Genomic DNA, 14,645 nt, shown 5'->3' with positions numbered 1-14,645 from the left:
CGACTTGACTCCACCTACCAGCATGGCCAGAAGCTTCTTAAAGGCAGGATGTGGCTGTTCTGTTAATCCCTTGATGCTTATCCAAGACTGATTTGCTCTTCCTAATCATCTCTGTCATCTTAGAAGCTTTGTGATCACCCTGGACTGTCCCATGTTAACCAGAGAGGCGTACAGTGTTAGGCTGACTTTGCATGGATGCTTGTGATGCTAAGCTGATCTAGGAAGCCTCGGTTGTTTTTCTGTGTTACACCACATGAACCATTAGGTCTGTTCAAGCACGTTAGGGTTGTGGGAAGAACTTCACAAATACAGAATTAGGTGCCTTTAATTTCCACGAGGCAAATGGTTTCGTTTTTGCCAATCTTGAGAGCCTTCTAAAATAGTTAAAGATGAAATTCACTTGGAATGTGGTCAAATGAGACTATTACTAACCCTGACAGCTTGCTTTTCCTTGCTGGCTTATGTGACATTTTCCCCTAGGAAACATCTTAGAAAGATGTGACTCATTTCCTAACTGAGTCTACTAAGCATGTTTTACTATGTGTGTTTTTCATTGGTGAGATTTGTAAACATTCTTTTGATGTCTGATTCTGATTGGATTGTCTTTTGAATGCTTTGTAGTCTAAATACCTAGTAGTAATTATGGACCAGATGTCTTGCATATTAGATTAGATATTAATTCTGCTAGATTTTAATTATAAGACAGTATTTACCAGGAAGAGTTCTTTGTTATGAATCATTTTCTGCACTTACTTGGGTCAAGGAAGAAATAACGGGCCCAGCGTGGCGTGGCCTAGCGGCTAAAGTCCTCGCCTTGAAAGCCCCGGGATCCCATATGGGCGCCGGTTCTAATCCCGGCAGCTCCACTTCCCATCCAGCTTCCTGCTTGTGGCCTTGGAAAGCAGTTGAGGACAGCCCAATGCATTGGGACACTGCACCCGTGTGGGAGACCTGGAAGAGGTTCCAGGTTCCCGGCTTTGGATCGGCGCGCATCGGCCCGTTGCGGCTCAGTTGGGGAGTGAATCATCGGACGAAAGATCTTCCTTTCTGTCTCTCCTCCTCTGTGTATATCTGGCTGTAATGAAATGAATAAATCTTTAAAAAAAAAAAAGGAAGAAATAACTAAGCCAAATTAATTGATCAAAGCCAAAGGTTGGCAACCTTTGGGGCATAGAGCTGGTGCTGCGATTCTCAGCCTTAGGTCATCTTGGAATCACCTGGTTGCTTTTGAACCTCTCAGTGTCTTGGTGTACTTCAGACCCATCAAATCAGAATCTCTGAGGGTAAGACCTGAAACTCACAATCCAAGGTATTTCCGTTGTGTAGCCAAGATTGGAATGAATGGTTTTGAAAGGAATTTTCACTTACATATTCAGCTCAGATATCTTTGCTTACCTGCATTACTTTGATTATGGCTGTTTTTACATGGAAGGATACTGTTGTGAACTTGTTGAAGATAGTGTGCGCTGTATGGAGCTCAAGGAGAGTTCCTGGGACACTTTTTTTTTTTAAAGATTTATTTATTTTTATTGGAAAGGCAGATTTACAGAGAGAAGGAGAGACAGACAGATATTCCATCTGCTGGTTCACTCCCCAAGTGGCTGCAATGGCTGGAGCTGAGCCGATCCAAAGCTAAGAGTCAGGAGCTTCTTCCAGGTCTCCCACATGGGTGCAGGGTCCCAAGGCTTTGGGCCATCTTTGCTTTTCCAGGCCACAAGCAGGGAGCTGGATGGGAAGTGTGGCAGCTGGGATTAGAATCTGTGCCCTGTTGCTTCTCGGCCTTTTGGCTAAGATCAAATGTAGAACCGGGTATCCATATGGGACCCTGGTGTGTGCACGGCAAGGACTTTAGCCACTAGGCTATTGCATCAGGCCCACACTCTTTCATATATGATTACATTTTAACCTTCTGACAATTTTATGATACCTAGGTATTAGTTATTTTCATTTTTGTGAGGAAAAAGGCTTAGCGTGCCTAAATGGCTTTAACCTCAACCATTGAAAGTCTAAACTATTAATAACCTTTCTAGCAAATTGCCTTCTTCTGCTAGACTTGTCCACTAGCCACATGCCAATTAATAGGCATCTGATTAAAAGCTCTCCTAATTAAAAGGGTCTGGGAAGTCAAAGGCCTGACAGTTATGCCATAGCTTAATGCAGAAAAACCACATGGAAATTACATAGTTCCAATCCTCTTTGAAACATCTTTTTTTCCTTTTTTTTAATGTTATTTATTTGAAAGGCACAATGATATATGTATGTCTGTCTGTGTGTGTATAGAGAGATTGAGATCTTCTATCCACTAGTTTACTACCCAGATTATCACATTGATTAGGGTCTAGGGCTGGGCTGGAGTAGTCAAAGTCGCGAGTCTGAAGCTCTATATAGGTCTCCCACATGGATGGCAGTGCCCAAGCAATTACACCATCTTCCATTGTCTTCCCAAGAGTATCAACAAGAAGCTTTATTAGAAGTGGAGCAGCCAGGACTGGTATTTCAAGCAGAATCTTAACTCACTGTGTCACAGTGCCTAACCCAAACTGGATTACCACAGATTTTTTTTTTTTAATTTTATTTATTTTTATTGGAAAATCAGATTTAGAAAGGAGACACATAATGAAAGGTCTTCCATCTACTAATTCACTTCCTAAGCCTAGCTCTGAGCCAGCCTGAAGCCAGGAACCAAGAGCTTCTGGGTCTCTAATATGGGTGCGGGGTCCTAAGGCTTTGGACCATCTTCTACTGCTTTTCTAGGCCATAAGCAGGAAGCTGGGTTGGGAGTGGAGCAGCACCCATGTAGGATCCGGGCAGATGCAGGGCGAGGATTTAGTCACTAGGCTATTGTGCTGGGCCCTATTTTTATTCTTCTTACTTCTGAATGTATCCAAATGGTGAATACTGCTGTTTGCTCATCTTCTCATTAATGCTTATTAAATTAATCAGATGTATTTAATTTAGGATTAACTGATGGTTCTCCCAAGGATAGCATTCTCCCCCCTCAAATCATAGACCTCTTGCCTGCTAGAAATGTGCTTTGAAACTGGCTAGCCTTTCAAGTCTGATTCTGAAGAGCGAGGGAGTGTCAGCATGGTTGTCCTGTTTATAGGTTGAGCATTGTTGGCTGGTGAGTAATTCCACATGTGTGGAACTAAATATCTTAATGATTTCCTCTAAATATTGAACTGCTAAAACACTTTTATTCTGGTACATTCAATGTAATCCTCTTCTATTAATTTTTGTTTTATAGGCATATCGTTGGAAAGAGAGGGGATACCAGGAAGAAAATAGAGTTGGAGACTAAAACATCTATCAGCATTCCTAAGCCTGGACAAGATGGAGAAATTGGTGAGAGCCAGTTAGTCACATTTAGAGTTAATTTTGCTGGTATGTGAAATGGTACCCCAACAGAACCATTTAGTGAGGTTCTCTCTGGGATTCTGCAGCTGTTGGCCTTATTGTTATGTGTCAGTATCACTAGCCCAGATGGAATGGCATGCAACTTTATACTGAATGAGTACTTGAGTTTTAATTTTATACTTTAGCATGCACTGATTCAATAGTATCTATATTTCATTGTGTATTAGATTTATTATAAGATTTTGAAGCTTGAAATGGAGTATGTGAATTACTTCAGATTAGAATTAGAGAAAATCAGTGAGATCAGTGAATATGCATAAAGTTCAACTCTTCCTAAAGTGCTCTTTCAAATTTAACCCTAGCTTTGCAGTTCAGGATGGAAAAGATAAGGATAATAATTAGAATAATGTACCCATAGGGTTGGTGCTGTGTTGTAGCTGGTAAAGCTGCCTCCTGTGACACTGGCATCCCATGTGGATACCGGTTCAAATCCTGGCCACTTGTAGTCCAGCTGCTGTTAATGTGCCTGGAAAAGCAGCAGAGGATGGCCCAGGTACTCAGACCCCTGCACCCATGTGGAATACCCCAGATCAAGCTGCTGGCTTCTGCCTGATCCAGCCTTGGCCATCATAGCCTTTTGGGGAGTAAACTAGCAGTTGGAAGATCTTTTTCACTCTTTCCTCCTCTCTGTAACTACCTTTCAAATAAATAAATCAGTGTTGCATAAAATAATGTAACCCGAATCAAATAATAGCTCCTATGAGGAAAAATAATTTAGTAGAATAAATCACAATAAAGTGTCAAGTGAACCAAGGACACAGGCTTTTGTTTTCCAATAGCTTTGAGTGAGGGACACTCTAGGGACAAGGTTTTTAAAAACTTGCTCTAAAACGAAGGATTGTTTTAAGGTCAAATGGTGTAGTAGCCTCCTGTAATGTGTTTTTCATAAACATCCGTCATTTCCGAGTTTTAGCAGAGTTGAGAAGTACTATTTACATTTTGTACTGTGTAAGTCTTCGTATCTTGATGGACAGGACTGGGTCCCCTTGAAGCAGTGCTGTACAGAGGAGCTGCTTGCAGTAAGGCAGTGTGTGTGGTCTAGAACAGCAACCACTAGCCACAGGTGACTGCGAGTGCTCAAAGTATGGCTAGTGTGACTGATGAACTTAATTTAAAATGTTTAAACTTCAAATTAGTTTGACTCTCTGTGAGCACTCATGTTGAGCAGTGCAGTATTAGAAATTTTTCCTGGCCTATTGGTAAAGTCAGTAAGCTCTAGCATAAGGGTGTCACATTTTGGAAGGACCTTTTTTTTTTTTTTTTTTTTTTAACATAAATGTTACAGCTAAGAAGTGAAAAACCGGGGGCCTGCATTTTGGTATAGCATGTAAAGTATTCGCTTGCCATGTTGGCATCCTGTGAAGATTCTGATTGGTTCTGATTCAGCTCCCTGCTGATCATTGGAAGATGGGCCAAGGCCTTGGGCCCTTATAGCCACCTGGGCCCTGGAAGAAGCTCCTGCCCCGTGACTTCTGTTTGGCTCAGCTTTGGCCATTGTGGACATTTGGGTATCTAACCAGAGGGTGGAAAATCTCTTTTTCTTTCTCTCTCTAACTTTGTCTTTCAAACAGATGAAATAAATCTTTAAAATAAAAGACTAAAAACGCACAAAAATTTTATGTACTTGAAAGTTAAAGTAAGAACTATTGAAGTGCCTTTATAATTTTTTTTCAAGATATATTTATTTTTTTATTGCAAAGTCAGATATACAGAGAGGAGGAGAGACAGAGAGGAAGATCTTCCACCCGATGATTCACTCCCCAAGTGAGCGCAACAGCCAGAGCTGCGCCAGTCCGAAGCCAGGAGCCAGAAACTTCCCTTCCAGCTCCCTACCTGTGGCCTGGGAAGGCAGTTGAGGACAGCCCAAAGTATTGGGACCCTGCACCTGCATGGGAAACCCAGAAAAGGTTCCAGGCTCTGGGCTGCTGGCTTCAGATTGGCGCAGCTCTGGCCGTTGCGACTGCTTCTGAAGTGACTCATCGGACAGATCTTCCTCTCTGTTTCTCCCTCTCTGTATATCTGACTTTGCAATAACAAATATAAATGTTTAAAAAAAAAAAAAAGAACTGGATTGGAAGTGGAGCATCCAAGACTCAAACTGGTGCCCTTAAGAGATGCTGATGCGGGCCTGGCAGCGTGGCCTAGCAGCTAAAGTCCTTGCCTTGAATGCGCCGGGATCCCACATGGGCGCCGGTTCTAATCCCGGCAGCTCCACTTCCCATCCAGCTCCCTGCTTGTGGCCTGGGAAAGCAGTTGAGGACAGCCCAAGGCTTTGGGACCCTGCACCCGCGTGGGAGACCTGGAAGAGGTTCCTGGTTCCTGGCTTCGGATCAGCACCAGCCGTTGCAGCTCAGTTGGGGAGTGAATCATCGGACGGAGGATCTTCCTCTATGTCTGTCCTCCTCTCTGTATATCTGACTTTGTAATAAAAATAAATAAATTAAAAAAAAAAAGAGATGCTGATGTTGAAGAAGGAGGCTTAGCTTGTGTGACACTGCTGGCCCCAGCCCTAGCCATTTTAAGGTAAGGGAGTTGATTGAAGCAGTAGACAGGTTGTAAAGATTCCATTTACCTTAGGAAACAGGAGTGTTGCAGTGCGAAAAACTAGTTGGTCCAATTAAAGTTAGAATTTAGTGGGGCAAATTTAATTGAAATGCAAGGAGATAAGCTGGTTTATTGGTCTTGTAGGGAAGCAATATGTAGAAAAATCAACTTTGTTGGTTAGAGCAAATTGAGTTGTAATGTGATTACAAGATTGTGGTTGAATTGGTTCTGTGTTTGCAGTCTCTTGTTCATCTTCTTTTGTATCGTCTGAATTAGAGAAACTGGAGAAGGGGATGACCTGGGAGGCTTCGGTTTGTCCTTAAGACAAGAATCTGGTCTTCCTGTTTTGCAGTCTCAAGCAATGGGACATTACGGGACTCTTTTAAAAAGATATTGTCATTTGTAGTTAGGGATTTCTTTTTAAAAATTTAACAATGAGGTGGATGTTTGGTGCATCAGTTAAGTTGCCGGTTGAGCTGCCTATGTCCTAAGTCAAAGTGTATAGTGAATTTCAACTCTTCATCCAGCTTCCTGTTACCATGCACTCCGGAGGACAGTTGGTGATGGCTCAGGTATCTGGGTCCCTGCCACCCATGTGAGAGTCACAGATTGAGTCCCAGGATCCTGGTTTCAGTCTGGTCCAGTCCTGGCTTTGCAGTCACTGGGGGAGTGAACCAGTGGCTGGAATATCTTTGTCTCTTGTGTCTCTGTCTCTCTCCCTTTCAAGTAAGTAAGTATTTAACCCCAATACCTTTAATCATTTTTCTTATCTGTGTTTCCTATGGTGCTTAGCCCCATGCCACACAGACTCTGATCCTTAAAAGTGTTTGTAATTGTAGAATATTTCTGACCTCATCATGTTTGCTCATTTGTCACTGATTAACAGCTTTGGCTCTAAATCCATCTCTAGACATTCTTCAATGCCCTCTTCAGTTTTCTGTTTAAAAAATGAGAGCACTTAACTGAGATTATTCTCCGTCTGCTGAAAAACCAGACATAGCATTTTATACCTAACTTTTACAGACTTGATAGACATGCTCTGCCCCTACCCCATCTTTTCCCTTTGATTTTTTGCCATAGTGTTGATCTCCAGCAGATGTAATCACAGTTTCTACTTTCCTTTAATTTTGTCCCAGTTTACTTTTGAACATTTGTGTGTTGATACTTAGTTTCTCTAGCCGATATTTGAATGCTTGTTAGGGGTATTTTTGTTCATGTTTCATTTGAATTTTGTGTTCTAAACTGTTCTGAGAAAATAAATAATGCCATTAAAATATTACCAGGACAAAAAATTACTAGGAGTGGCATTTGACATTGCAGTTAAGGCTGGTACCTACATTCTGTATGGAGTACCTGGTTTGGATACCTGGTTCTAGCATCTGATCCATGCTTCCCGCCAAGGCAGACCCTGGAAGATGTAATGGTTCAAATAATTGGATCCCTATGGCCTCAGTGGAAGACCTGGATTGAATTTCTTCCAGCTTTGGCTCAGCCCAGTCCGTGCTGTTGCCGTTGCTTGCATATGGGGAATGAACCAGCAGATGGAATCTTACTCTCCTTTTTTCCCTTTCTCCCTCTTTCTTCTCTAACTCCCTACTCCTTGTTCCTGTCTCTCAGATTAAGGGAAAAAAAAGAAATGACTATATTGCTGGTTTATTATTATTATTATTATTATTATTTGTTTTAGGTTTTTTTGTTTGTTTTGTATTTTTTTTGTATTGCTGTTTTACTTTTTTTTTTTTTTTTTACATTTTGTCTGTTATTCTGGTTTTTAGATAGACAAACATTACTCAAGTTTCCCTGTGCATCTGTTCATAATTTGCTTCTTTTCCTAGAAATTTCTGCCCTGTGTCTCTTTGTAGCTGGGTTCAAGAATAGACACAAGACACCAAGGCCTCTAGCAGGAAGAAGTTGTTTTTATTATCAGTATAAGACTTAGTTGGATTCATATCCAGAAAGGACTAAAACTCAAATAAAAAAATAACATTCCTTTTATACCTTTTAGCTTCTTTGTCTCCTATAAATGGTTACACACATTTTTTATTGGATATCGTTATAGGAATTGATATCAAACTGCGTGAGTGCATAATTAATGGTAGTGTTTACTAATTTCCCTTAATATACCTGATATTCCTTCCCCACGTGTCCTGAGCTGTGTCCTGCCGGGGCACTGGCAGAAGCTGAAAGAGTTACACGCAGGTAGATGATTGTGGCTGCATCTCTTATTGCCAGAATAAATTATTTCTGTTTCTGTTTTTGTTGTTGTTGTTGTTGTTTATTTGAAAGGCAGAGCAACAGAGGGAGGAGGAGAGACAGGTCTTCTGTCTGCTGGCTCACTCCTTTCACTCCTTCAGTATCTGCAGTAGCCAGAGCAGGACCAGGCCGAAACCAGGGTCCAGGAACTTCATCATGGTGTCCCTTGTGGGTGGCAGTGGCCCCAGCAGTTGAGCTGTCATCCACTGCCTTCCCTGAGGCACTGCAGGAAACTAGAATGAAGGAGAGAAGCTGGGCTTCCTCCAGCTCCAAGATGGGATGCCAGTGTTGTGAGTGGCAGTTGAACTTGCTGTGACACAGTGCTGGCCTCAATATTTTCATTCTTATTAAGAAGCAGAAAATAGGGAAAATTTTACAAGTTTTAGTGGGTAATATTAGAACAAATAAATGGAATTTCCTTTTTGTTTCTACAATTGCCTGAAAGGAGCAGGCTTAGTTGTAAAATATAGAGTACATTTGACCACTGCTAGGGTTAACACTTTAATCTTTTGTGTTATATCCATAAGCCTGTCCTTTTTCTTTAATAAGTAATCTGTTGAAATACTTATTTTGTTAAATATTCACTTCTCTACTTTTTCTGAGTTTTTGTTTTGAATTGCAGCTTACCAGTGCTGGGACCTGAAAGTTTGATCCCTGGTTAAATAGCCATTGGATAATCCTTACATGGTTTTCTTTCTTTTATGCAAAATAGTCTTGGTTTTGGACCTTTATTCAGTGCTGCTTTCTTTTATTTACACATGAAGACATTGTGCGGACAAAAACAGAGAGTTTGGGGATCAGTAAATACAGTATGTAGAGTGTATCTCCTTGTGTTATAGCAGACTCTTCTTTCTTTTCTACAGTGAATCATGTATTTATTTTGGCCACATTATTTGAGATAAAACTCACGTAACAGAAAATTTTTTTTTAAAGTTTTATTCATTTTATTACAGCCAGATATACACAGAGGAGGAGAGACAGAGAGGAAGATCTTCTGTGCGATCTTTCACTCCCCAAGTGAGCCGCAACGAGCCGATGTGCGCCGATCCGATGCCGGGACCAGGAACCTCTTTTGGGTCTCCCACACGGGTGCAGTGTCCCAATGCATTGGGCTGTCCTCAACTGCTTTCCAAGGCCACAAGCAGGGAGCTGGATGGGAAGTGGAGCTGCCGGGATTAGAACCGGCGCCCATATGGGATTCCGGGGCTTTCAAGGTGAGGACTTTAGCTGCTAGGCCACGCTGCCGGGCCCCTAGTTCCAGAACTTTTGTCATCTTGGAAGGAAATCCCATGCCTGTTAAATGGCCACTCCCTATTCCTCCCTACTCCCAGACCTTGGCTACCCTTAATGTGTTTTCTGTCTTTGTGAATTTATCTGTTCTGGATGTTTCTTCTTAGCGAAAGCGTAACAAGAGGCTTTTTTTTTTTTTTAAGATTTATTTATTTTTATTGCAAAATTGAGTATACAGAGAGGAGGAGAGACAGAGAGGAAGATCTGTTCACAGATCAACTGCAATAGCCAGAGCTGAGCCGATCCGAAGCCAGGAGCTTCTTCTGGATCTCACACGTAGGTGTTGGGTCCCAAGGCTTTGGGATGTCCCCGACTGCTTTCCCAGGCCACAAGCAGGGAGCTGGATGGGAAGCAGGCTGCCTGGATTAGAACTGGTGCCCATATGAGATCCTGGTGCGTGCAGGGTGAGGACTTTTAACTGCTAAGCTACTGTGCTGGGCCCACAAGTAGCTCTTTTGTATCTGACTTTTTAACTTAGTTTTTTTTTTCCTTCTTTTTTTTTTCCCAAGGAAAAAAATTTTTTTGTATTTTTTTTTAAGATTTATTTATTTTTATTGGTAAGGCATTTAGAGAGTAAAGGAGAGACAGAGAGAAATATCTTCCATCTGTTGATTCACTTCCCAAGTGGCTGCAATAGTCAGAGCTGAGCCAACACGAAGCCAGGAGCCAGGAGTTTGTTCTGGGTCTCCCTCGCAGGTGCAGGGTCCCAAGATGTTGGACCATCCTCAATTGCTTTCCCAGACCACAAGCAGGGAGGTAGAAGGGAGGTGGAACAGCTGGGATTCAAACTGGCGCCCATATGGATCCTGGCACTTGCAAAGTGAGGACCTGAGCCACTAGGCTAGAGAGCTAAATCAGTAGCAGAATAACCGAAGTTCCAGCTGGCACTTCAGTACAGAGTGCTGGCTGTGCTACACTGCTAGCCCTTATACAGTCCTGTCCTATCCTTTACTTTGATTTCCGTTTTTTTGTTTTGTTTTTGTTTTTTTTTAAGAATAACCTACTTTTGGGGCCAGCATGGTTCCACAAAAGTCTAATCTGCCTGCAACATCAATATTCCATATGGGCACCAATTCATGGCACACCTGCTCCACTTCTGATCCACCTCCCTGCTTATGAACAGCGGCGGAGGATGGCCAAGTCCTCAGGTGCTTGCACCCATGTAGAAGATCTGTAAAGAAACTCCAACTACCTTTAGCTCAGCTCTGGTCATTGTGGTCATTTGAGGAATGAACCAGCAGATGGTTTTAAAGATTTAAAAAAAAATTAAAAAGCAGATTAAAAAAAGATTATTTATTCATTTAAAAGGCAGTATGAGGGCCTGGCGGCGTGGCCTAGCAGCTAAAGTCCTCACCTTGAACGCCCCGGGATCCCATATGGGCGCCGGTTCTAATCCCGGCAGCTCCACTTCCCATCCAGCTCCCTGCTTGTGGCCTGGGAAAGCAGTTGAGGATGGCCCAAAGCTTTGGGACACTGCACCCGCGTGGGAGACCTGGAAGAGGTTCGTGGTTTCTGGCTTCGGATCGGCACGCACTGGCCGTTGTGGCTCACTTGGGGAGTGAATCATCGGACGGAAGATCTTCCTCTCTGTCTCTCCTCCTCTGTGTATATCTGACTTTGTAACAAAATGAATAAATCTTTAAAAAAAAAAAAAGGCAGTTTGAGAGAGACAGAGAGAGACAAATGTCTTAGAGAGATGTCTTCCATCTGCTGATTCTCTACCCAAATGGCCACAATCAGAACTGGGTTTATCCAAAGCCAGAAATAAGAAGCCTCCTCCAGGTCTCCACCCTGGTGCAGAGGCTTGAGCATGTGGTCCATCTTCCCTCCGCTGCTCTCCCAGGTGTTCCAGAAAGGATCTGGATCGGAGGTAGAGCAGCCGGGACCTGACTGAGACCCATAGGGGATGCTGGTGTTGCATGCATCAGCCATGCTAAAATACCTGCCCCAGCCTACGTATTTTTTAACCAGCTTATAAAAATTGTGGTGTGTGGGGTTAAGTGTGATGAACACTGAGGAATTGTACTATATTGTCTGATGATGAATCAAGGTAATTAGCATTTCTGTCACCTTAAACTTTGTATTTAGAACCTTTGGGCCCGGCTGTGTGGCCTAGTGGCTAAAGTCCTCGCCTTGCACATTCCAGGATGCCATATGGGCGCTGGTTCTAATCCCATCCAGCTCCACTTCCCATCCAGCTCCCTGCTTGTGACCTGGGAAAGCAGTTGAGGATGGCCCAAAGCCTTGGGACCCTGCATCCACATGGGAGACCTGGAAGAGGTTCCTGGCTCCTGGTTTTGGATTGGCACAACTGACCATTGTGGTCACTTGGGGAGTGAATCATCGGATGGAAGATCTTCCTCTCTGTCTCTCCTCCTCTCTGTGTATCTGACTTTGTAATAAAAAATAAACAAATCTTTAAAAAAAAATTGTTGTAAACCTCACCTAGCCTACCATGCTGTAGAAGGTGTACTGTATTTTCTGTCCTCACTCTACATAGAGTTCATGAGCAGCCTCTTGGTACTTGACCCCTGCTCAGATTTATATACACATTCTGACCTTTTTAAAAAAAATTTTATTTTATTTATTTTAAAGAGTTAGAGAGATACCTTTCTTTCTTTCTTTTTTTTTTAAGATTTATTTTTATTGGAAAAGGCAGATTTACAGAGAGAAGGAGATGCAGAAAGATCTTCCATCTTCTGGTTCAATCCCCAGTTAGCTACAAGGATTGGAGTTGAGCTGGTCTAAAGCCAGGAGCCAGGAGCTTCTTCCGGGTCTCCCACGTGGGTGCAGGGTCTTAAGGCTTTGGACCTTCCTCTGCTGCTTTCCCCGGCCACAAGAAGGGAGCTGGATGGGAAGTTGAACAGCCAGGGCGTGAACTGATGCCCATGTGGGATCCTGGCACTTGCATGGTGAGGAGTTAGCTTCTGAGTGATCACCTGGGCCCACATTCTGAACTTTTGAGCTTTTTGGGAGAAGACAAAATCAAGTGTCTATCTGCACAAGCCCTTGGGATCCTTGGGTATGTAAACTTCTCTCTGTTGTTTGCAGTAATCACTGGCCAGTATCGGAATGGCGTCATTTCAGCCAGAACTCGGATTGATGTTCTTTTGGACACCTTTAGAAGAAAGCAACCCTTCACTCACTTCCTCGCCTTCTTCCTCAATGAAGCGGAGGTTCAGGAAGGATTTCTGAAGTTTCAGGAGGCAGTTCTGGAGAAGTGCTCCAAGGTAAGCAGCAAGAAAATAAAACACAGCTTGAAGAAGCCAAATGTGTAGAAAAAAAAAAAGAAAAAGAAAGAAAGAAAGAAAGAAAGAAAAAAGACCAAAAATACAAAAATGTTCCACAGCTTGACAGTACCTACCTAAAATGATGACTTCCTGATGATATTTTATAATACCAAACAAAAACTTTGGATACACTATGAATATATCAAATGTAGTTTATTGAAAAGAGCAGAGAAAATGGAGCCTCCTAAAAACAGGTTTTATTTATTTGTTAGTTTGTTTACTTATGGGATCTAAGTGTAGCTTTTTGAAAAGAGCAAAGAAAATAGTGGGAAATACTATTGTGTCATGTTTTCTTCTAATATGTGTGTATGTCTGTGCGTGTGTGTATGTTAGGAAAGCGGTACAGAAGTGGGGCTTGTCCAAATTCAGGAACCAGGAACAACTTTGACCAAGCACTTTGTCCGTTGTGCTCTCCTAGGCACGTTAGTAGGGAGCTGGCTCAGAAGTTGAGTGGGTGGGACTCAGGTTGACCCCATACAGGATGCCGGTGCCACAGGTAGAGACCTAATCTACTACACTGTGGCTCTGGCCCCATCAATCTTCTAAAAAAAAGTCCCTATGGTGATCTTTTCCTCACACTAACCTGCGGCGAACACAGTTCTGCGCTTCACTATAGTTAAATCTTTTGTGAATGTCATATAAATGGCATGTATGATGTCCTGATACTCACTCAGATTGTGCTGATCAGTGGTCATATTTTTTAAGAAAGATTTACTTATTTTTATTGGAAAAGCAGATTTATAGAGAAGCTGGTTCACTCCCAAAGTGACTGCAACAGCTGAAACTGAGCCAATCTGAAACCAGGAGCCAGGCCAGGTCTGCCATGCAGGTGCAGGGTTCCAAGGCTTTGGGCTGTCCTCAACTGCTTTCAGGCCACAAGCAGGAAGCTGGATGGGAAGCGGGGCCACTAGGATTAGAACCGGCACCCGGATATGATCCTAGTGTGTGCAAGACGAGGACTTTAACCACTAGGCAACCATACCAGGCCCCCAGTGGTCATATTTTTTAACCACTACTGAATGGTATTCCACTTACAGGTGGGTTCATTTGGTTTTCCATTTACCCACTGGAGGATATTTGGGTTTTTCTGTTTTTTGGCATCTCCAGGTAAAACTGCTGGAAGCATTTGTGTATGGGTTCCTTGTGAACCAAAGTTACCATTTCTTTATTGCCCCAGTGGGTGAACAGAGGGCCTGTGACATTCTGCATCCTTACCAGCAGTGCGGGAGAAATTCACTTCCTCCATGTTTTTGCCAGCCTTTGATGGTGTCCTTGTGTTTAATGTAGGTGACATCTCACCGTGGGTTTAATTTGCGTTTCTCTAATGGCTAATGGAGTTGAGGTTTTTTTAATACATTTTTCCAATTTTTTTCCTTCCCATCATCCCTACATCTCTGTTTAGGCCTCCATGTCTTGTTTTGTCTTCTTACTGTTGAGTTTTTAGTGTTCTTTATGTATATTGTGGATTTAACTCAAGGGTATGCAGTTTACAAATCTGTAACTCTTTTAAAGTGACTGACTTTACATTTTTTTAAGATAAGATTGACTTATTTATTTGAAAGAGTCAGGGAGAAAGAGATGGAGAGCCAAACAAAGAGAGATTCTCTGTCTGCTGGTTCACTCTCCAGATGGCCAAACTGAAGCCAGGTGTCAGGAGCTTCTTCGGGGGCTCCCATGTGAGTGCAGGGGCCCAGGAACTTGGGTATTCCTCCACTGCTTTTCTAGGCATAGCAATCAGGAGCTGGATTGGAAGTGGAGCAGTTGGGATTTGAACCAGCACTGCAGGCAGTAGCTGTATATGCTACAATACAACACCGAACCTAACATTTATGTCTTTAACATAAATGTCTG

At 42.6% G+C, this 14,645-nt stretch overlaps 1 protein-coding gene across 5 annotated transcripts in view; it reads left to right on the top strand.

Annotated features, from left to right (window-relative positions):
• ASCC1 (activating signal cointegrator 1 complex subunit 1) overlaps positions 1-14,645 on the top strand; it is a 98,448-nt gene that overhangs the window by 9,066 nt on the left and 74,737 nt on the right. For all 5 annotated transcript variants that reach the window (XM_058671739.1, XM_058671740.1, XM_058671741.1 and 2 more), the window contains exons 4-5: positions 3,248-3,345; positions 12,556-12,734. In XM_058671739.1, the coding sequence (XP_058527722.1) occupies positions 3,248-3,345; positions 12,556-12,734 (277 nt within the window). The remainder of the gene's footprint in view (positions 1-3,247; positions 3,346-12,555; positions 12,735-14,645) is intronic.

Source organism: Ochotona princeps, chromosome 13 (genome assembly GCF_030435755.1).
Source record: "Ochotona princeps isolate mOchPri1 chromosome 13, mOchPri1.hap1, whole genome shotgun sequence".
Taxonomy (NCBI): domain Eukaryota; kingdom Metazoa; phylum Chordata; class Mammalia; order Lagomorpha; family Ochotonidae; genus Ochotona; species Ochotona princeps.
The sequence above is the reverse complement of the archived record's forward strand: the minus strand, read 5'-3'. Positions and strand labels throughout refer to the sequence as shown.